General features: G+C 45.4%; 2 protein-coding genes across 3 annotated transcripts; both read left to right on the top strand.

Annotated features, from left to right (window-relative positions):
* Positions 1 to 6,906: 6,906 nt before the first annotated feature.
* LOC136516745 (ribonuclease MRP protein subunit POP4-like) lies at positions 6,907 to 16,812 on the top strand. Of its 2 annotated transcripts, XM_066510228.1 has the most exons (10): positions 6,907 to 7,064; positions 10,001 to 10,100; positions 12,282 to 12,523; positions 12,611 to 12,661; positions 12,749 to 12,822; positions 12,918 to 13,180; positions 13,414 to 13,482; positions 15,823 to 15,881; positions 15,957 to 16,058; positions 16,451 to 16,812. In XM_066510228.1, the coding sequence occupies exons 3-10, from the start codon at positions 12,310 to 12,312 to the stop codon at positions 16,585 to 16,587; spliced, it is 969 nt and encodes a 322-aa protein (XP_066366325.1). In that variant the 5' UTR covers positions 6,907 to 7,064; positions 10,001 to 10,100; positions 12,282 to 12,309; the 3' UTR covers positions 16,588 to 16,812. The 2 variants fall into 2 exon arrangements, with proteins under 2 accessions (XP_066366325.1, XP_066366326.1); XM_066510229.1 differs by lacking the exon at positions 10,001 to 10,100.
* Positions 16,813 to 17,291: 479 nt separating this feature from the next.
* LOC136517479 (probable methyltransferase PMT23) lies at positions 17,292 to 21,810 on the top strand. Its single transcript, XM_066511046.1, has 8 exons — positions 17,292 to 18,251; positions 18,825 to 18,974; positions 19,323 to 19,593; positions 19,727 to 19,837; positions 19,958 to 20,129; positions 20,323 to 20,577; positions 21,118 to 21,312; positions 21,390 to 21,810. Exons 1-8 carry the CDS (start codon positions 17,559 to 17,561, stop codon positions 21,580 to 21,582), a joined length of 2,040 nt encoding a protein of 679 aa, XP_066367143.1. The 5' UTR covers positions 17,292 to 17,558; the 3' UTR covers positions 21,583 to 21,810.
* The last annotated feature ends 1,445 nt before the right edge of the window (positions 21,811 to 23,255 follow it).

Here is a 23,255-nt window from a genome sequence, read left to right as displayed (position 1 = left end):
ATGAAGCCCATGACAAAGACCACATCGTGTAGGACGGCTGGCGAAACACAATGTGCCCATAGTGCCACCACGAACGACACTATAGCACCACGTCATGCCATGCCATGACATGGGCACAAGACCATGATGACAACCACGTCTAAACGTGCACCACAAGACGGCGTAGCTTGCAAGCCAAGTTAGCTAGGTTCCCTCTCTCAAGCTCATGACCCCTCGGTTGGGAGAACCTCCTTTTTTGTACGTGACCTGGTCCCGGACTCTATATAAGGGCAATCAAGGCACCCTTCTAGACATCTCTAGATCATCTTCACCATTCCTGGACTCTCGAAGCTCTCATTTGGGTAGTCTATCTTCTAGCTCTAGCTCTCCTACCCCTTCCACCATTCTTGCACCCCCTATTATAAGAACTTTAGAGCATTCAAGCGAGGAACATGCACTCGATCATGTTTGAGACTAGACGTAGGGCTCCGGCTTGAACCAATATAAATCCCCATGTCTTTTGGATGCTACCATCGTCTTCTTAGAGCAGCGTGGTAATCGTATAAATTCACTAGTCCAATTTACAAAACACCGACACGGTCCATGTCCTCCTTGCCGATCTATACTGCTATTTTCCACTAGGTAGGCCATGGCCGCGCGACTAACACTGTGTTTCAAGTGTTTCAGGCTTTTCAACCTTTTGTTTCATGTGTTCTATCTGGATGTTGCAAAACTAGATCTAGTGTTTCAAGCGTTTCATCTAGATGTTACAAAAATAGATCTAGATATTGCATATGTTGTAATGACAAAATACGCATGTTGTAAGCTTATATTTCAAGTGTTTCAGGTGTTTCACACGTATGTTGCAAATATTTTATCTTGATATTTCAAAAGTAGATCTTGGTGTTGTACATGTTATAGATGGCTATAGATGCATGTTTCAATCGCATGTTTCAAGAGTTTCATCTGTTTTAGACATATGTTGCATATATTTCATCTGAATGTTTTAAAAGTAGATCGAGTGTTGCACATGATGCAATGGCGCCGGTGGCTAGCGGACAATAGCCTGTCGCAGGGCTTCGGGTCCAACCTCGCATGACGCGCCTCGCCCTCCTCTCCTCTTCCTCCCTTTTCTTCACTTCCCTCCATCTCGCTTCGGCGTTGGTGTTGGCGTTGGGGTGGGGGTGGGGGTCATCGAGCGCGTTGCATTCGGAGGTGCTGGCGTGGAATGAGATGCAGGGCGTAGGATGAGATGTAGGCGCAGGCAGCGTCCGGACAAGTTCTGTAGCCGGATGTCCAAACGCTTGCCCTTCCGTATATCTAGGCAACATAGGAATTCATCCCCTTCCCAGGGCCAGACCTGGACCTAAGGCCCCTAGGGCCCAGACCCTAGTTGTTCGCACAATAATCCTTGTACCCATGTAGTTTTTAGCCCACATGTAAAGTCAGCAGTCTACGAGCCGCGCACAAGAGAAGCAGTCTGTAAAGGCCTAATACTAAAAGGCCCAATACAGATATACTGCTGCCTCGCACGAGAGAAGCAGTCCGCGAGCCGCGAGCCCCACCCACGGTTGCACCGCATGCCACCACCAGTCCACTGCCGACCGGCCGCCAGGCGCCACCCGCCTAGCTCGCCACCGTGCCGGCTGTCGGACGCCCTCCGCGGCTCTACGAGGCAGCGCGCCAAACACCGGCCATCCTCTCGGCTCCGCGCAGGCCACCGCACCTGCCGCCGCCCTCCGAGGCTCCGAGGTTCCAAGATCCTTGGCCCGGTCTGGCCGTGAGCCCCCCCTTGGCATCTGCCCGTTCGGGTCCAGCCCCTAGCCCTGCTGAGGCTGACTCCCTCGGTCCCTCCCACCTCTTTGGTAATTCTGTTGTTCAGCCACTTCATTTATATTCAAATTCTGATGAAATAAATGTATATACGCATTTAGTCGTTCAGTAATCATCCACACAATGTGATTCCATTTTATTTTATAGCATATACAAGCATTATATGAAATGGACCATTAGAATATCGATTAGCAATGTATAATGAATAACTAATTTAATTGTGTGTCTCTTATTTTCATTTACATATTTAACTTCTCTCTCTAAAGACATGCATGGTGGCCTTATATGAAACAAATTTCCAATAATTACGCATTGATTTTGTATCGCTTTATGTTTTCTCATGTTTTTGTATATAGTTTATTATTGGACCAAAAAATATTGATGTTCAAGTATGTGCATTTTCTTTTATATCTCTAGTTTATCGATATGTGGACCGATCTGTATAGGTAGTTTAGTACACTAAGAATGCCAACGTTTGCCACAATTTCTTGTCAAATTGGACTAAGGTTAGTTCATCAAATTGCATTTTGGCTCGCCTAGGGGAATCTTGCACACTTTTTATAGTCACCGACATGTGGGTCCGAGCTAGTAGAAAAAGAATCTTGCCAGAGTTTGTGGCTACAACCAAACAACTGCTAACTTGATCAAACTCGACTAAACTTAGGAGTGGCAAAGTGTGGCAAGGTTTGGCTTCAAACCAAACAGGCCCTAGTCATGGCGAAAACCTAGGTCCACCACTGCCCTTCCCTATTCTCACTTCTCGATCTACTCTATTGTTGCTTGATTTCTTTGCCCCCCACTGAGGCATTTGTCAAGAAGATTGATGCATACAAGACAGTGGGATGCAGGAGGAGATTCTTTTGATTCACTTTGTGGTATTGGCATTCTCGAAGTGGCTGACCTCTCCTCCTTGATCTCTCCCACTTGATGAGCCTGAATTGCAAGCTGTGTCTTTTTGGTTTGGGTGATCTGCGGCTTGATGTTGTGGATGAGAATGAAACAAATGAGGAAATAGAAACTTGACGTGAGCCTGAATGCCTTTTATTACTTTCCTATATTTGAGACTACTATATTTGAGAATTTGAGAGTTGAGACTTGAGACATGCTGTTCTGTAATAATAGAACTTAAGTATTTAAGTAGATTGCAATGTTTTATTGTTATGTCAGTTTTAATATGCGTTATTGTCTTTTTATTTTTAAATAGTAAAACGTATCCGCGTATCGAATTTTTTAGAAAATTGCCGTATCCGCATTTCCACATCCGTGCTGCATAGTTCACTGCAGCTCGCTCTGACCCAATGTCCATAGCACCATGACTACCACAACGTCCTCATCTCCAACCTTACAGGCATATCTCCCTTTCTACTCAACAGAGCATGTCTCCTTCAGCTCCGCCACCACCACCATCACCGTGACTAGAGATCATTGGTATGCTGCTGAATCCAAGAGGGACAGTTAAAGTCGAGCAAAAGCAATAGGCAAACCCTAGACATGAGCAACCGCAGGCATGTGGGAGGCTGATGAAATAGCACACCAGAGGAGCTGTCTCAGATTGAAACATGTGTTTATGGTTCAAGGGCTCCTCAATTAACAGAGTGGTATGACGGAGAGAGACAGAGAGGAGATAGATAGTTCTAAAATTGCATATACAGCTGAAATAGTAGTATGCTAGCAAAACCTCTTCGCCAGGTGTGCTACTGAGACAATATTCCCTTGGATTTGCTAGGTCCACAGCCACCGTATCCATTTGGTTAATGTTATCGTTATGTATGAGACTATGACCATTTGCCAGTTGTCTTGTTGGGTGTCAGTTAAGGTGTGTGCTATGCATTTACAAATACACTGGACTGTTTGTCACACTTTTATGGTACTACTTGGTACTTGCTCCAATTACACAATCACTAATCAAAGTCCATTAGGATAGTCTGCAATTTGATTCCGAATATTGATAAAAGTATATTATCTTAAATAGAATCTATCATGAAACTATATTATCGATAAAAGTATATTATGTTAAATAGAATCTATGATTGATAAATTTTTTATGGAAGTGTACTTCATCATGAAACTCCATCTATGTTGTCTCAACATAGCAGGTCCCAAGCCCTGGTAAAGGAGGAGGGTTGTGATAGGCGTGGCGAGCCAATGTTAAATCTAGCCATTCTAATAAAGATGAAACCCGAAAGAAAACCGTTAGGGTGTAACCCTCTTAGCGACGCGCCATATCGGAACCCGGGTATGGTGTTAAATGGGCAAGGGCCGGGTCATCACCCCCTTGGTGACGCGCCGTGTCGCGATCTGGGCATGGTGTCAAGTGAGCAAGGATCGGGTCGTCGCTTCCTTAGTGGCGCGCTACATCGGCGCCTAGGTGTAGTGAAAAATGAGCAAGGGTCTTCACATCTGAGTCGACGGGTGCGAAGGGTAAGGAAGCTAGTCGAACCAACTAGGATCCGTTTAGGTAGTTGGAATATAGGGTCGCTTACAGGTAAGTTAAGAGAATTAGTTGATATCACGACTAGGAGGCGTGTAAATATATTATGCGTTCAAGAGACTAAATGAAAGGGTCAGAAGGCGAAGGAGGTGGACAATACATGTTTCAAGCTTTGGTACACAGGGATAGTCGCGAATAGAAATAGAGTAAGAGTTTTGATTGATAAGAGCCTCAAGAATGGTGCGGTGGGAGTGAGAAGGCAAGGAGATAGGATTATCTTAGTCAAGCTTGTCGTTGGTGATATGATCTTGAACGTAATTAGTGTGTATGCCCCCTAAGTAGGCCTCAACAACGAGTGCTAAGAGACAGTTCTGGAAAGACTTAGATGGCCTGATTAGAGCTGTACCTAGTAGTGAGAAGCTTTTTATAGGAGGAGATCTTAATGGGCATGTAGGTACTACAAGCGTTGGTTTTGAGGCAGTTCATGAAGGTTTTGGGTATGGTAGTAGGAATTAGGAGGGGAAGGAAGTTCTGGACTTCGCGGTAGCTTTTGGCCTAATGATAGCGAACACTTTCTTTAGAAAGAGAGAATCTCATCTAGTGACCTTCAGTAGCGGACAACATTCTAGCCAGATTGACTTTGTCCTCGTAAGAAGAAAGGACAAACGAGCATGCTTGGGTTGCAAGGTGATACCAAGGGAGTGTGTTGTTTCTCAACATAAGCTTTTGGTGGCAGGCTTTCATTTTTAGGTGCGTGCCCATAGGGATAAACAAGTTAAGATTGAAAGAACAAAGGGGTGGAAACTTAAAGGGGAGACGTTAGAGGTATTCAGGGAAAGGGTTATCAAAGAGGGCTCTTGGAAGGAAGAAGACGACATAAACAACATGTAGGAGAATATGGCAACCAACATTCGAAAGGTGGCCTCAGAGGTGTGTGGAGTAACTAAAGGAAGTGGAGGCGAGGCTAAAGATACTTGGTGGTGGAACGAGGAAGTCCAAAGGGCTATTAAGGAGAAAAAAGAATGCTATAGACGCTTATACCATGACAGGAGTGTGGACACCATAGAGAAGTATAAGGTGGCAAAGAAGACTGTAAAGCAAGCTGTAAGTGTGGCAAAGGGTAGAGCGTACGAGGACCTTTACCAACATTTGAGTACGAAGGAAGAAGAGAAGAACATTTATAGGATGGCTAGGGTTCGTGAGAGAAAGACAAATGACTTCAACCAAGTTAAGTGCATTAAGAATGAAATGGAGCATCTCTTGGTGAAGGATGATGAGATCCGACATCGATGGCAAGAGTATTTTGACAAATTATTCAATGGTGAGAATACGGATACAACCTTTCAGTTGGATGACTCTTTTGATGACACCAATAGGCGTTTTGTGCGGAGAATCTAAGAATATGAGATCAGAGAGACATTGAAAAGGATGAAAGGAGGTAAGACGATGGGACCGGATGGTATCTCAATCGAGGTATGGAGATGCCTCAGGGACATAGCTATAGTATGGCTAAACAAGATGCCTGACGAGTGAAGGAGAAGTATATTGGTACCGATCTACAAGAATAAAGGGGATATTCAAAGTTGTACTAATTACCGAGAAATTAAGTTGATGAGCTATACTATGAAGCTATGAGAGATAGTTATCGAGCATCTGCCACCGAGAAAGGCTGTGGACGCAAAGAAATAAACACCGTCATGGGAAAGAACAATTGGCAACTGCCACCGAGAAAGGCCGTGCAATGGGCGGTTGATGTCGCACATGATCTCTGGAAGACCACCAAAACCCCAAAGCAGAAGTTTGCGGGTGAAGTCAGAGGTAGGTGGAGGGCACCACAAGCAGGGTGGATCAAATGCAATACTGATGGCGCCTTCTATCCAGTGCTTGGGCAAGGTATGGCCGGGGTTGTCCTTTGGGATCAGGCCGGTAATTTTGAAGGTGGGAGAGCGAAGTGGTACCCCTACGACTTAGACTCTTTGTTGATGAGACTCTAGCTTGTAGAGATGGCGTGGCTCTAGCCAAGGAGATGGGCGTCCAAAGGGTGCAAGTTGAAACAGATAGCAAAAAACTGGTGAAGTTGTGGGAGGTGGCGAACATCTAGAGATCGCACATCTCTCCCGTCATCAGAGAAATCAGATATCGTAGTGCTCATTTCTTGCTTTTTCTTTGGTTTATGCCAATAGATCATGTAATCGGGTTGCTCATGTAGGCCCCGTTTGTTTTCGCTTATAAGCGGCTTGTTGGTGGAAATAAGCGAGAATCCCGCCAAACGCTTCGCTTATTTCTACCGATTCTCGTTTATGTGGTAAGCCGCTTCAGAGATTTGAACTTCGAGAAGCGAAAAGCGAGAAGCGAGAAAACCTTCGCTTATAGATTATAATCCAAGTGTGGCCAGGAGAAGTGGAAACAAACGGGCCCGTACTGCCTAAGCAGGTTGCAAATGACGATAGTGTGGGTGAGTGGCAATCAACCCCGGCTTGTATTGCTCGTCTGCTGACGGAAGATTGTATTAATTGAAGCTCCAAGTCAAAAAAAAAAAAAACAGTGCCTAGGAGACTATCTCTTTTGGACCAGGATTGAACATTCGTGCCAAAGGAGCGTCCATCGGCCCAGAGCCTGTTCCAGGCCCAGGTAATTTGCAAATTTCTGGAGGACCTTAACCAAACTGCCCCAGGCTGCGTCACCACTCTCCCTCCCTTCTCTTCTCCCGTTCACCCCGCGTGCTGCGCTCTCTGACGACGACTGGGTGACAGCCGCCGCCGCCCTACACCAGCTGCCCAGGTATTCGTCGGGGCCTTCGCCGGTGACGAGCACCCACCAGGTATGCCCACCCCTTCCCTTCCCTTCCCTTCGCTTCCCTTCCCTACCTGCTGTGCGAAACGGAGCACCCAAACCCTAACTTCAGCTATTTGTATTCGGATCTGATCTAGCTACAAGTCCACATGTATTATGCCTACTAGCTTCCATTTTCGTTGCAAAAAACTATCGGATGTACATGTGTAGGCTCGTGTCCTTTACTGGGTCTGCCCCTGGCTGTATTCTGCAATTCAGTGCTGGAGCCCGTATACGTTTTTGATTGATCACTGGTCACAGAACCATCGGTTTGTAGGGGAGTAGAAACCTGGGAAGCACGAGTTTAATAAAATTATTTGGCATGTGTTGGTGTTTTGGACCGGGGGTCCTCAACCAACTAGTGAATTTGAACTGCGTGCCCCTAATCCTGGATGGTGATGCAAAGAGACACAAGGTTTATACTGGTTCAGGCAATTGGTGCCCTACGTCCAGTCTGAGAGATCGATCTTGTATTCCTTGCACCGAGGTGCTTGCAGTAGGGGTTTACAAGTAGGGCGAGAGAGGGAGCTAGTCCCAGGTCTCTGCGTGGAGCGGCGTAGGCTGCTTGAGACGTTGCTCTCAGGCAGCGGGGGAGCGTGTGTATCTGAATCTACGTGAGACTATGCGTGAGTTCGTCTGTCTTCCTGTCTCTAGAAACGCCCCCGGTCTCTCCCTTTTATAGTTGAAGGGGGGGACAGGGGTGATACATGTGTTCGCTACGCGGCGTCTTGTGAGCGGAGGTGGCGTGTCTGAGCCCTGTAGCTTGCCACTGTGTACTGTGGTCAACGGGGCGGTTTGTCCTTGATGCACTGGAGCGGCGTGCCGGTCACGCCTAGTCCTGTGAAACGTGGGAGCTCCTGTGGTGGCAGGCGCGTCTCCCTCTGCCGGAGGCGTGCTAGTTGCTGCATGTTTGACTGGCGCGGAGTGCCGAGGCTGGGCTGATGCGATGGTGCGGGCGTGCTGACTCCGAGGATATAGGAGCTTGGCCCTGCGCGTGACGTGGGTGCAGCTTGGCGCAGGGTACGATGCGTACCGTAGACGACGTGCCGGTCGCTGTGTGTCGACAGCGTAAAGAGCCGAGGCTCAGTTGGTGCCGAGGCTGAGCCATCGTGGGGGGCTCGGCGGGCGCGAATCCCCAGGCTGCCGAGACCCTGAAGTGGATTGCCGAGGCTTGGAGGGAACATTTGGTCCTGTACACTGATTTCGAGGCTACAGGGACCCGGACCTGACTCCCCACGCCGCGTTGTCCTTAGAGCAGGAGTTAGGTAGCACAGTGCAGTACGGGCGTCAGCAGGGGACACAGTGCCGAGCACAGTGGCCGGTAACCCCTGCCCAGTCCTGTCTCCCGTCCCGTCAGCCACTCCACTGTACTGCGCCGACGTGCGGCTGACGTTGCGGGAGTGGTTGGACGCGTTAATTGGACGTGACGTTTTGTCAGAGAAGTTGGTTGAGACGGAGGCGACGAGGTTGTTGCCGAGCCGGTCTCGAGCGAGTCGGAGAATCGGTACTTCGTCCGAGGCCTTATGCGCGGGGCCTCGGGCGAATCGGAGAATCGGTAACCCGTCCGAGGCCTTGCGGGGCAGGGCCTCGGGCGAGGGGGCCTCGGCGAGGCGGAGAGTTGGTTTTCGTCCGAGGCCTTTTGCGACGCGGGCCTCGGGCGAATCGGAGAATCGACCGAGGCCTCGTGGTTTGTCCTTTGACTTTGATATTTGCAAGGTCTAAGCAATTTTTTTCGGTTCTTGCTTAGGGTACCCCTTTTTATGGTATCCGACAGCATGAGTGCTAAATTTGCAGGGGTGTAATCGAGGTGCTTCCTGAATGGCTGGGTGATGATTTTCGAGCTGGCCATCATCTTTTTTTTTTCATCTGTTCATGTATCGCTTAGACCTTGCAGCTTTATTTAGTGGCGAGTTGGATTCTGCATTGCAGACATGATGGATTGTAAATCTCAGATCAGATAATTTTGTAAATTGGACCTTCTATAGGGAAACCACATGGGCACCAAAACCAGCCAAACAATTCTTTTGTTGCGAGCCTGCACAGAATTGGTTCCTGTGGAGATGAAACTATAGGAAGAGAAGTCATGAACATAGAAGTTTATTGTCTTGTGTATCAAATCTGCCAATCCTCTGTCCACCTATATTCCGATGTAGCCTGCCAGTTTCAGAATTTTCTTTGTTCTTCGTGCTTATCCTAACATGTTATTGGGTTAGTACTACATAGATAATTTCTGTGTAGATTGTAGACATTGTATGGTGATCCATAAACATGAGGGTCCTCGGAGCCAGTTGGGCTGTTAAAAAATAATAAAGTTTGCATACTATAGTTATTATTTGATTGGTTGATAGTCCTACTTCCTACACTTCAGCAAGTCATGAGTTCTAGTCCCTTTCTGCTTCAGCAAGTCATTCCAGAAGAAAATCCCCCCCCCCCCCCCCCCCCCCCCCCCCCAAAAAAAAAGTTTCTTTCACTCAGTATTTTCTTTGACTAAATTGTTTTGTAAGTTCTTAGAACATCTGGTTTGGCTTCTATATATCAGTCAGCTAGTATTCAGGTTGTAGTAAACCTGGAAATAATCGTGATCTAATATTTGTGTCCTTTTTGGCTTCCCAATTTTAAGTTTCAAAGTTATGGTTGCATTTTTGAAAATGCTAATTTGGACCTAAAGGTTGCGCACACCCTTATCATCCTAAATCAGGTCTAATACTTTGTTTCTGTCTTCGTAGTTTGGTAGTACCTGTTAGTGTTTTAAATTAGAAATCAACTTTTGATCCAGCTTTGCATCTGTTAAGTAATCTGGCCATGTTTTACTGATAAAACTTGCTAAGACGATGTGCTTGTTTAGCTTTCCTTTTTCTTTATTTGAAGTAAAAATGCGTTTTGTTGAATATGGTTTTATAAATAACTTGTCTTTTTGGACTTCAGATTGGATAAACAATATCATGCCATTAGGTGGATAATAATATTTGACGTGCTCCTGGCTTGTTCAATTTTGGGCATCATCAAAATGTCAGGACCGCTGAATGTACGTCATCACCCTTACTAAATTAATATGGTTATGCATTTCATCTTTTTTCTATTCAGTAAACAATCACAGTCTAGTTTCTTAGATCAGTTGTATGTTATCACTTATGAGTGGCTCATATAGCCTCTCCTTTTTCTAGACATGGTAAATTTTTTGTTTGTTTCATTAAGGATGAAAGGGAGCATCTCTTGGTGAAGGAGGATGAGATCCGACATCGATGGCAAGAGTATTTTGATAAATTGTTCAATGGTGAGAATACGGACACAACCTTTCAGTTGGATGACCCTTTTGATGACACCAATAGGCGTTTTGTGCGGAGAATCCAAGAATCTGAGGTCAGAGAGGCGCTGAAAAGGATGAAAGGAGGTAAGGCGATGGGACCGGATGGTATCCCAATCGAGGTGTGGAGATGCCTCGGGGACATAGCTATAGTATGGCTAACCAAGCTGTTTAACCATATTTTTCGATCGCACAAGATGCCTGACGAGTGGAGGAGAAGTATATTGGTACCGATCTACAAGAATAAAGGGGATATTCAAAGTTGTACTAATTACCAGGGAATTAAGTTGATGAGCCATACAATGAAGCTATGGGAGAGAGTTATCGAGCATCGCTTGAGAACAATAACACGAGTCTCTATGAACCAATTTGGTTTCATGCCCGGAAGGTCAACCATGGAAGCTATTTTCTTAATAAGACAAGTTATGGAGCGGTATAGGGAGAAGAAGGACCTACACATGGTTTTTATTGACTTGGAGAAGGCTTATGGTAAAATACCAAGGAATGTTATGTGGTGGGCTTTGGACAAATATAAAGTCCCAACGAAGTATGTCGGGCTCATTAAGGACATGTACAACAATGTTGTGACTAGTATTCGAACAAGTGATGGAGACACGGATGACTTCCCGATTAGGATAGGACTACATCAAGGGTCAGCTTCGAGCCCTTATCTGTTTGCCTTAGTGATGGATGAGGTCACAAGGGACATAAAGGGGACATGCCTTGGTGTATACTTTTCGCGGACGATGTAGTGCTAGTTGATGAAAGCCGGACAGGAGTGAATCAGAAATTGGAGTTATGGCGGGAGACTTTGGAGTCCTAAGGTTTTAGACTCAGTAGAACTAAAACTGTGTATATGAGATGTGACTTCGGCACTACTACTCGGGAGGAGGAAGATATTAGTTTGGAAGGTCAAGTAGTGCCTAGGAAGGATACATTTCGATATTTAGGATTAATGCTACAGAGAGATGGGGATATTGATGAAGATGTTAGCCATAGAATCAAAGCAGGGTGGATGAAGTGGCGCCAAGCATCTGGTGTCCTATGTGACAAAAGGGTACCACAGAAGCTAAAAGACAAGTTTTATAGGACGGCGATTAGACCTGCTATGTTGTATGGTGCAAAATGTTGGCCTACGAAAAGACGACATGTTCAACAGATAAGTGTTGCGAAAATGCGTATGTTGCGTTGGATTTGCGGTCATACAAGAAGGGATCGAGTTCGGAACAATGATATACGTGATAGATTAGGGGTAGCACCAATTGAAGAAAAGCTTGTCCAACACCGGTTGAGATGGTTTGGACATGTCCAACGGAGACCTCTAGAGGCACCGATGCGTAGTGGAATCCTAAGCCAGGATAGTAACGTGAAGAGAGGCAGAGGAAGACCGAAGTTGACTTGGGTAGATGCAATAAAAGAAGACTTGAAATGATGGAATATACCCAAAGACTTAGCCTTAGATAGGAGTGCTTGGAAAACAGCTATTCACGTGCCTGAACCTTAATTGCTTCTGCTGGGTTTTAACTCTAGCGTACCCCAACTTGTTTGGGACTTAAAGGCTTTGTTGTTGTTGTTGTTGTTGTATTTCATCATGAATCTAGAAACATCCATCCTATATTACTAATCTGTATGAGTTTTTTTTACATGTTGGTAGTTCAAGCTAAAAAAATTAACAAGAACAAAGCTAGCACCCTGTTCGCTTGATCGTTTCTGTGGCTTATAAGCCGGCTGATGCTATGGTTGATACGATCAAGCGAACAGGGTGATTGTCTCTTACATTTGTGATTGGAAGGAGTAGCGTTTTTCAGTATCCAATTCTAGTTATAGACATTTGTTGTGCTCATGCAGCTTCAAATATTTTGGGATGTTGCCATGTTAAGGTATAGCTTTTTGTTGTTTCAGTATCTGGTATTGGCTTCCTAAAGGATCAATGTCGACTATCTCTGATCAGAAGAAACGCACGTTGGAAGCCCTTCAGCAACAGTATACTGCTGCAAAAGCTAAGAAATTGCAAGATGAACAGGTGAAGAGTCAGATGAAGAGCAATTTTAATACCCCTAAGCCTAAATTTGATGCACCAAGGAAAGGCAAAGGTCCAGAAATCACTCCTCGTCAAACATATGCCCAGCCTTCTCCTCATAAAGGTTTTGTTTTCTTCATTATTCTTTTTTATGCAACCAGGCAAGGTTTTGTTTACCAGCATTTTCCATCATGCTGCTGCTGCTTTTCAGGTGTAGCATTTTCCAGTTCTAATCGTCAACAAAAGCCTTCCGCGTCCTCAGGTAACCTCCCTACCTCTCTCTCTATGTGTGCACATGTATCAAGTGTATGGCTGTGTACCTGTGCAACAAATACTTTGAACTTTGTAGGTGAAGAAATCAATCCTGTGTATGCCGAACTTTGTTTTGCCTTTCATGACAATTTGTCCAAAGATGGTGTCTCGGTAAATATTCCTCTCATATGGGTTCGCGATATAAAATTTATTGTTATATGTTATTTTACAACCTCTAATATTCGCTATGGTGAACTTTGGTTTAGGATTTGGATGGCACAGAGGTTGTTCACAGTGTTATATATGACATCATTCAGAAAGGCGGAGATGCTGTGAAAATTACAAAGGGAGCCAAAAAGTTGAAGCTGGAGAAAGGGATCCTTTTGGATAATTATGTTCAGAGGGGTCCTAGATTAGTGGATGCCCAAGCAAGATCTTTGCTGATTCATTCAAAGCGATCAAAAAGGCACATGTCTCTCAAACAACATAAGAAATGTGGTTCATTTGATTTAGATGGTACATTCCACAAGTAAGTTTTGTTCTGGTTGCCCATAGATTGATACCTCACCACCAAAAAACATGACCTTTTTTGGTTTCTTTAGTTTACACGAATGGAAATAAAACAGAGTTTTTTAATGAATGAACTACAGTTTATATCCTTGCTCAAATCTCCACGTAATACCCTTATTACCTTTGGAGTCTAACGTTAAGAAAAAAACCCTTTGGAGTCTACCCAAGCACCTGATGTTCTTGGTCTTGCAGGTATGACTTCTATAAACCAATGCATGAGATGTGGAAGGACTATATCAGAGAGCTTATGAAAGTAACCCCGTACGACTCCACAATAATCCTTCTGTCTGTTATTTTGGACCTCTTATCTGCCTTTTTATTCTTTACGTCTTTTCAGGGAAAATAAAATCCATGTGTTATACTGAAACTCAACAAGATAAAAGGCAGTTAGTCTTTGAATGTTCTGCTGCCATAACTTTCCAGTCAGTGGCGGAGCCACTTCCCGGCCATCCCGGGCCGCCGGTCGGGCTCGTCGGCGAAGTTCAAAAGAAAATTTTCTTTATATCAAAGATGAATACTATTGTCGGATACCATAAAAAGGGGTACCCTAAGCAAGAATCGAAAAAATTACTTATACCTTGTAAATATCGAAGCCAAGAGACAACCACGAGGCCTCGGCCGATTCTCCGATTCGCCTGAGGCCCGCGCCGCAAGGCCTCGGTCAAGGTACCAACTCTCCGCCTCGCCCGAGGCCCCACCCCGCAAGGCCTCGGACGAGGTACCGATTCTCCGCCTCGCCCGAGGCCTCGCCCGAAAGGCCTCGGACGAGGTACCGATTCTCCGCCTCGCTCGAGGCCGGCTCGGCAGCTACCCCGTCACCTCCGCCTCGACCAACTTCTCTGACAGGACGTCACGTTCAACTAACGCGTTCAACCACTCCCGCGACATCGGCCGAACGATGGCCTGATACAGCGGAGTAGCCGACAAGGCACAAGTCACATCGACGCCATGCCGCCCGGGACAAGACGGGGCAGGGGTTATCGGCCGCTATGCTCGGCACTGTGCCCACGACTGACGCCCGTGCTGCACTGTGCTACCTAACCCCTCCTCCGAGGACAGCGCGGCGTGGAGAGTCATGTCCGGAGCCCTGTAGCCTCGGAATCAACGTACAAAGACCAACTGCTCCCTCCGAGCCTCGGCTATCCGCTTCGGGGTCTCGGTAGCCTCGGGACTCGCGCCCGCCGAGCCCCCCACAATGGTTCAGCCTCTGCACCGACGGGGCCTCGGCTCTCTACGCTGTCGACGTACAGCGACCGGCACGCCGTCCACAGTCTGCGCCATGCCCTGCGACAAGCCATCACAGGAGCCCCCACGTCGCACAGGATCGGGCGTGACCGGCGCGTCGCTCCAGTGTACCGAGGACAAGACCGCTCCGTCGACCATGCCGCCACAGTGACAAGTACAGGGCTCGGACACACCGCCTCCGCTCACAAAACGCCACGTAGCAATCCATGTACCGTCCCCGTGCCTTCCTTCGACTATAAAGGGGAGTGACCGGGGCCGCTTCTAGGCATCGAGACAACACACGAACTCACGCATCAGGACTTAGACGCCCACGAACACACACGCACGCACGAACAACTCACACCCGCTTCCTCACTGCGAGAGATCAACATCTCAAGCAACCCACGCCGCTCCACGCAGAGACCTGGGACTAACTTCCTCTCTCGCCCTGCTTGTAAACCCCTACTACAAGCACCTCGGTGCAAGGAATACAAGATCGCTCTCTCAGACTGGACGTAGGCCACCTATTGCCTGAACCAGTATAAACCTTGTGTCTCTTTGCATCACCATCCGGGATTAGGGGCACGCAGTACATTTTCACTAGTTGGTTGAGGGCCTGCCGGTCCAAAACACCGACAACTATAATTTGCTAGCTAAATATTTTTGCATAATGAGGATCGCCCGGGCTCCTAAAAGCTTTTGGCTGCGCTACTATCTCTAGTTGAACTTTTTTCCCCTTGAATGCGCAGGCAGGACAGCTATGGATCATTGCATTAATGAGAAGAAAGTATTTAGAATACAACCCACGCAAGCACACACCCAAACACCCAAACATATACTGAATTGGTTCTATTTAGAATGCTATAGTGATAGGTTGATCATATAACATGATGGATTTTAAACCCACTATGTCTACTGTACCAAATAGTTAAGAGTTACACTGATTTCCAGACTTCATGCAGTACAGTAAAAAAAGGCTTGCCTCGGTTTTTCCCTTCCCAGACCCGACTCATGTGGGTGCCTCCGGCACTGGGTCTGCCCATGCAGTACAGTAAAATGCGCTTTCTTATATAAGCTACATCGAGACCACTCAAAGACCCTAGTAGTTCCTTGAACTGAAATTTGTTGACCGTAGGGACTAAACTAAAAGCACCAAGTCATTTGTTACCATAAGCATAACGTTTTATGAAATATTAACGAATTTGAAGATTTGAACAAACAAGAAAGGCAATGATTATCCTGAGTGCAAAACAAGCGCACTCAGAGAAGGGGACCAACTCGATCTTTTGGAAAACTTGGATGTAAACCCTATCATTGTGCTTGTTCCTGTAATCTGTACCCTATATGAGCTAATTACATGTCCTGTCTTCCCCACAGGAAAAAGAAGTTGTCTGAAAACCTCCTTTCAGCAGATCTTCATGGGGCCCTTCTAATAGGTGATCCATATGCTGACTTACTTTATTCAACTTTCTTTTAATTCAATCATGCTTACATGTCTTTGAGGTATCCAGTGGCAGAATGCAAAGCTGCTTCATATGAAGGTGTAAACGGCATCATGATTCGGGATACTGCAGAGACATTTGGAATTATATCCGAGGACAACCGCTTCCGAGGTACCTATCCTTCTCTTCCTGGTGCTGTATTGTGAATCACTTGCATTAGCTGTATTTTATTTTGTGTAGCAAAATGGCCCTTAAAGTGATTAATCAGCCTTGTTCTATTGTTAGATTCCATCTACTGTAAATGCTGTTAGACCATTCTTCTATAGCTCTACCTCCATAGGATACTCGTTGAGTTGTGAAATAATTGTTTGCGATCCATAGCCTTTGTTCTGAACGAAACACCTTTACGGCTCATGAAATTTTTCATGATCAGAGGTTTCTAACTGTAGACTTTCAAATGTTATTATCAAAGGCTTGCCGTTATTGATATCTCTTGCGCATGTGAAATTCTGTTATACTAAACTGTAGACTTTCTAAGCAACCTACTACTTTGGAACCTGCAGTTGTACCAAAAGCTGGTTCAGTTTTCATACTTCAAGCAGACTGCTGGAAGATCACACTGATCGGCGACAAGCTTTCGCCCAGGGAGAAGTTGAAGGAGGACCAGCGCCAACACCGTGCGCAATCGCAAATCAGATAGCTTCCAATGTGCCAGCTGTTTTGTCACAAAATTTTTGCCTCACGGAATATTTGCTTCTGTTTAGGTCCTGCCACTGAAGCATGGCAGTGTTATCGTTCTAGACTAGAGGCGTTGACATTTCCTAGCGACTGACTGACAGCTTGAGCTGATCTCAGGTGTGTGATCATGAGTCCTGTACTCCGGTGATTGATTATTGATTATAGGCGAAGCAAATCCATTTACGCTTGTTTCATCTAGTCACACAAACCTGTGGCAAATAATTAGTACGCCTTGTTTCTGCCACCAATGATTGCTCGAGAAATACACCCCGGGTGAATCGGTGTCGACTCCTATTGTCACAACTCACAAGTCACAACTCAACCGAGAACCAAAACTGATTAGCAAATCATAAATTACTGGACTGATGTAGCATAGCTAGATGGTTCAAACTATTTCTTACCATAAAACAACCGATTAGGTAAACTCTTAAATTGGCCGACTTAATTTTACACTGGAGAACTCAAATTTACTCATCATTTCATCAATATATACTATGCCATCCCCTCAAAAAAAAAAAAAAAAAAAAACTATGCCAACTCAAATTAACCCTTGTCTCTGGCCTTTATAGTTAGCTGAGAAATCAGAACTGAGGACCCTTCGAGATCGCAGTGTGTAGTGTAGCAACAAACTCATGATCAGGAAAAAAGAAGTGAAAACAAATCAAAAGCTCCATGCCACCATCGGAAAACGACCAGCACCATTCCCTTCCCCGCCCGCCATCCTCCACCGCGGCCGCCGAGGCGCCAACGCAGCAGCCGTGGCCGCGACGGTCCGCTTCCACTCCAAACCCACCCACCCACCCGCCCACCCGCCCGCCGAACCCAACCACCCGCCACTGCCGCCTTCTTCTTTCACTCCTCCGGTTGGTTCCACTCCCCAAGGCCCAAGCAGATCACAATTCAACGCCGCACCAGTGACGCCGCGGAGGGGCGATGGCCGTCCCTTCCTCCGACCGCGCGAGGCGGCCCTTCCTCCTCTCGCTCTCTCTCTTCCTCCTCATCTCCGCCATCCTCGTCCTTCTCTTCCTCTTCCTCGACCCCTCACCTGGATCGCTCGCCTTTCTCCCCTCCCGTCTCTCCGCCTCAGCCCCTTCTCTCGCACCTCCTCTTCTTCCCCAACAGCAAAACCACACCCCTACGAGAAGCCCACCTCACTCGACACCAGATGGCTCGAGCGCCACCGGAAAAGCGGAGGAGGGCACTGGTGCTAGTGCATTGCAACCAGTCGTCACAAAAGCCGATGCCAACAGTAGCGCATCGGAACCATCCGCAAAGGAAGCCAGCGGTGGCAGCGGCTCGCCGGGAGCAGGCGATAACAGCGACGCCAGGGGAGTCGGGGCGGACGGGAAGACGGATACAAGCGTCGCCCCGGTGGAGAAAGGTGGGTACGACGAGGTGCCGCCGGTAAGCGTGAGGTGGCAGACGTGCAGCAGGCTGGGGAGGGGCGTGTCGTCGACGGACTACATCCCGTGCCTGGACAACGTGCGGGCGATCAAGGCGCTGCGGTCGAGGCGGGACATGGAGCACCGGGAGCGGCACTGCCCCCTGGCGCCCCGGCTCAGATGCCTGGTGCCGCTGCCCGCAGGGTACCGGACGCCTGTGCCGTGGCCGCGGAGCCGTGACATGGTGAGGACCTCCCGCGCTACCGTCGCTTGCCTTTGTCGGTAAGGGAGGGAAGTGGCTCTGGTTGTTGATCCTCTTTGGTTTATTCGTTTATAAAATTCAAGCTCTTTTGCTTACAATGATTCGGCAATCGGCATTCATGAATCATGGTCAAGTTGGGCTGCTAGCGTTATTTTAATATACTAACTACAGGCCATGGATCGGGACCCCCCAAAAAACTTTTGATTCTCATATTAGAATACTCGATTTGCACTACAAATTAAGGACGTTCTCTGTTTTTAGAAGTTGCTACTTGCTATACCTAAACAGCACAGTGAGAGTATACGTCTGGGGATCTGGAATCTCTATAGTACAGAATTGATAGAGGATAGTCTTTCTGCACATGGACTCTATGACAAATAAGTAAATAACTTATGGGGCTACTTCTTTCAAATCTGATATATCAGTTAATGCATCCTTTGGTAAGATAGTTAGTAAATTCCTCTTTATAATTATGTTTGTCTGACAGATTTTTTTTTTTGATGCCATTAGGTGGCTGACTATCTGATTGTATTTTTCATTTAACTGCAAATCCAGATTTGGTACAACAACGTCCCTCACCCAAAGCTGGTGGAGTATAAGAAAGATCAGAACTGGGTTACAAGGTCTGGTGATTATCTTGTTTTTCCTGGAGGTGGAACTCAATTCAAAGATGGCGTGGGAAGATACATTCAGTTTGTTGAACAGGTAAACATTACCAAATCACTTTTCTCTATGCTGGGACAGCTTAACTCTGCAGAGGAATTTTGTTAAGTACTTTGATAGACAAGTGAGTTGCATGCATCGTGCGAATTTAGGTGTTTCTCTTGTGTATTTCCTTTGATCAATTTCACTGCCTTGCTCGCTGCTCAGTCTGTTCAGTGCCATTTGAGTCTTTGCTGGTTAGGGTTGAACATAAAGGGCGTGCTTGGGTTGCTAAATATAATTTCTTATGCTGGGGTTTAGTCATTTTATACTCAAGTACATCAGTTTTGTAACAACTTGCTGTTTCTCTTTATCTCCTTGTAACTTACTGTTGATAACTTTCATGTTTAGATTATGCCAACCATACAATGGGGAAGGCGCACAAGAACTATCTTGGATGTTGGATGCGGTGTTGCCAGCTTTGGTGGATACCTGCTTGACAGGAATGTCATTACTATGTCATTTGCCCCAAAAGATGAGCATGAGGCTCAGATACAGTTTGCACTAGAGCGTGGAATTCCAGCATTTCTAGCAGTAATTGGAACACAAAAGCTTCCACTTCCTGATAATACGTTCGATGTTGTACACTGTGCAAGGTGCAGGGTCCATTGGTATGCAAATGGCAAGTATTCTATTTCTTCACAATATTCATAAAAGCCAAAATAATGTAGTATTTATATTTTCTTTCCTGTTTTGTAAAGTGTATTCTTATTTTCCTTGATTTTGTTTAATTAATCTTCCACTTTGAATGGCAGGTGGAAAACCACTGTTGGAGCTTAATAGAGTACTAAGGCCTGGAGGATATTTCATTTGGTCTGCAACCCCTGTCTACCGTCAAGGGAAAAGAGACCAAGGCGACTGGAACGGTTCGTGGGCTATCATATATTCTATCAAGAATATACAACATCCTAGAGATTTTATCTGAATTTTGTCATTTGGTGAATATTTTTTCATGCTAATTGAAATGTCCGTTTCTGCTTGTGCAGCAATGGTTACTCTGACTAAATCAATCTGCTGGAGAACAGTTGTAAAATCTCAAGATGTCAATGGAATTGGAGTTGTTATATATCAAAAGCCCGTATCGAATTCTTGTTATGCTGAAAGGAAGACCAATGAACCCCCTCTATGCTCCGAGAGAGATGGATCACGTTTTCCTTGGTAGGTCACAACTTATCAAACTTGTCTTGTCGCCTCCAAATGCGTATTTCTGATTATAACTTTACTGGTTCACTGACAAATAGTGTTAACATTTTTTCGAGAAAAAAAAACAAATAGTGTTAACATGATGTGTGCTATTCAATCTTTCTATCTAATGTCATGTATACCATGGCCCTTGTTTTTTCTTTTGCAGGTATGCTCCTCTTGATAGTTGCCTTTTCACAACTGCCATTACCACTTCAGATGAAAGATACGATTGGCCTGTTCCATGGCCTGAAAGACTTGATGTTAGATATGCAAGTCCTGATGATTCTGCTTCTAACAAAGAGAAGTTTGAAGCTGATACAAAGTATTGGAAACAGCTCGTTTCAGAAGTATATTTCAGTGACTTCCCGCTTAATTGGTCAAGCATTCGCAATGTAATGGACATGAATGCTGGATTTGGAGGGTAAGTAAAGACAGATTTCTACTGCTACTTCTGTTATATAGTTAAAATCAATTTGTATGATATGAATATTAATGCTCGTACAGCATCTTGCCATATCTTTCAATTGTTTCTGATATATGGAGCACAAGGGATTATAAACGGATAATGTAACATGAGATTTTTGCAGTCCAGTCCTTTTTTTTAATGGTTGGCAGATCTGCCGAGCATATGTTGGTAAAGCAGGGTGCTGCCTTTCAATCTGAAAGTTTTTGTTAGTGAAACTGGGATAACTTATGCTGAACCATAGCCTGAAGCCTTGAATATAATCATCCTTGCTTCAGCAATGCCTTAAGTGGTTACTCCTTTTTTTTTATTCTATTACTTTCTGGCTTACTGCAAAGTCAGTAAGGCAGAGGCCCCAGAAGCGTACTGTTACACTGGTACCAAAGACCTAACTGTTTTGTTTTTATGCCAATCTGCATAACAATCACTTGGTATTAAACTAATTGGAGACCCCATTTCATGATGGGAATGCTAATCAAGCTTCTTTTGTTGAACCAGGTTTGCGGCAGCACTCATTGATCGACCTTTATGGGTTATGAATGTTGCGCCAATTGGTCAACCAGATACCTTGCCACTTATTTTCAACAGAGGTTTGATTGGGGCATATCATGACTGGTGCGAGTCTTTCAACACCTATCCACGTACCTATGATCTTCTCCACATGAGTAATCTCATTGGAAGTCTTACAAATAGGTTAATTCTCACACCTTTATAACTTCTGCTACCCATTCTGTCAGAAACTTGCGGTGATATTTGTGTCTTTTATTTAGGTGTGACCTCATCGATGTGGTGGTTGAAATCGACAGAATACTGAGACCTGGAAGATGGTTTGTGTTGAAAGACACATTAGAGACGATAAAAAAGATGCGCCCAATCCTGAAGTCTCTACACTATGAAACTGTCGTCGTGAAACAGCAATTTCTTGTTGCTACAAAGAGTTTCTGGCGTCCTGGCAAATTCTGATCAAATTAATTCTTTCTACCACACAGCCAATGTAGATTATTACTTATGTAAGTATAGAAAATACATATGACAAGTTGAGGTAATACTTTTGTTTTGCCAAAGCATAATAATAAGGATGTATAGCAGTTGGCAAATTCTGACAAATGCATACAAAGGGATCATGAAACCTGTTTTGTATACTTGCTCATCAATAACTTTTGTACACCGAACAAAAGAATCTTGAAATAACCTTGTACTCCTCATGATTCTGTAACGCCAGTGCATTCTGACATTAGTAAGCTCCCAGCAGCAATTTTTATACCTCTGCACATAGTTTTTTGACGAATACCTCTGCACATAGTCAGAATCAGAATGTGAAACCTAGTATTGAGCACCTCCTGTTGGCTCGCAGATAGACAAGGTGCATTTGGAGTTTGGTTGGTGTGTGTGGAGTATGTACCCCTAAGGTTCATCCAGATTCCAGACACCTGATCACCGGGCGGATCAGTTTCCCAAGAAAGCGATCCAAACTCTCATCTTGCTCATCTATCACCGTTTCCCGGCGCGTCGGACGCCGCACGTATATAAATAGGTAACAACAAGAGATCAATCAATCAAGCAATTTTATTCTCTCAATCTTGTGTTCAATCTTCTCGCTCGACTTACATTCTGACTTCTGAGTACATCGATTCAAACATATTATCAGTCACGTTGCTTACACTAAATTCACGAGGAACTTGCAAGTTTGCCAAGCACACGACGAATTTGCTGAGAGGAACTCACACAACGAACACGAAGAAGAAAGGAAAGGAGAAAGACGAACGACACTGCTGGCCTCAGCATCTGCATTTGAGCAGCACCATGGACGAGGACAACTACGGCTACGGCTTACGTCACCAACGCCAAGCCTTCATTCTGCTGCACTCCACTCCAACGGTGTTGCTCTTCCCATCACAAGCAGCTCCCACCTCCATGGACGCCGGAGGCCACTGCACTTCCACACCGGCGTTGCCAGCTGCCCACGAGGCCATGAGCCCGCCATATTGCAGGGATCGAAAAATATGATCGAACAAACTTTAATCTAGTATATACTACTTCACCCATAAATTGGGTCTGTTTGCAACGCAAGAATCGAAAATACAAGAATAGGAAAAAATGTAGGAATGAGGTGAGTGTGTAGTGGTAAAACAGAGGAAAGGAAAAACACAGGAAATAACTAAGAAGGGGTGTTTGGAATGCATGAATCCATAACACAGGAATCATAAGACTGTGAATGATAAAGAGTCATTATTAATGCTTAATGAAATGATATACTGTGTTAGTTGCACATTTTTTTCCCATGACCCCCTTACATGTGGTGCCACTGGACCATGTTGCTACAGTGGGGCCAAATAAAAATCTAGACAACATCTTTCTCCATGCACTTAGCGCAAAACCAATAATCAAACTACACGTCAGTAGTTACCAGGCTCTTTTTATAATTGTGGGACCCATGCACTTACTCATCCACCCGCTTTTAGCCGTAGACAACCATTCTTCCGATGAATTATCGCCGTAGTCACCTTGGGCTTCCGCGAAGGAATCAAAATCCAGAGATTGGAGTGGAGTTTTGCTTTCCCGTGAAACAGCGAAGAAGCTACAGTGTTCCATAGGAAAGGAAAGATTACTTTCCTGTGTTCCAAACGCTCTAGTGT

This window comes from Miscanthus floridulus, chromosome 17, assembly GCF_019320115.1.
Source record: "Miscanthus floridulus cultivar M001 chromosome 17, ASM1932011v1, whole genome shotgun sequence".
Classification (NCBI taxonomy): Eukaryota; Viridiplantae; Streptophyta; class Magnoliopsida; order Poales; family Poaceae; genus Miscanthus; species Miscanthus floridulus.
This window is presented reverse-complemented; position numbering and strand designations above follow the sequence as displayed.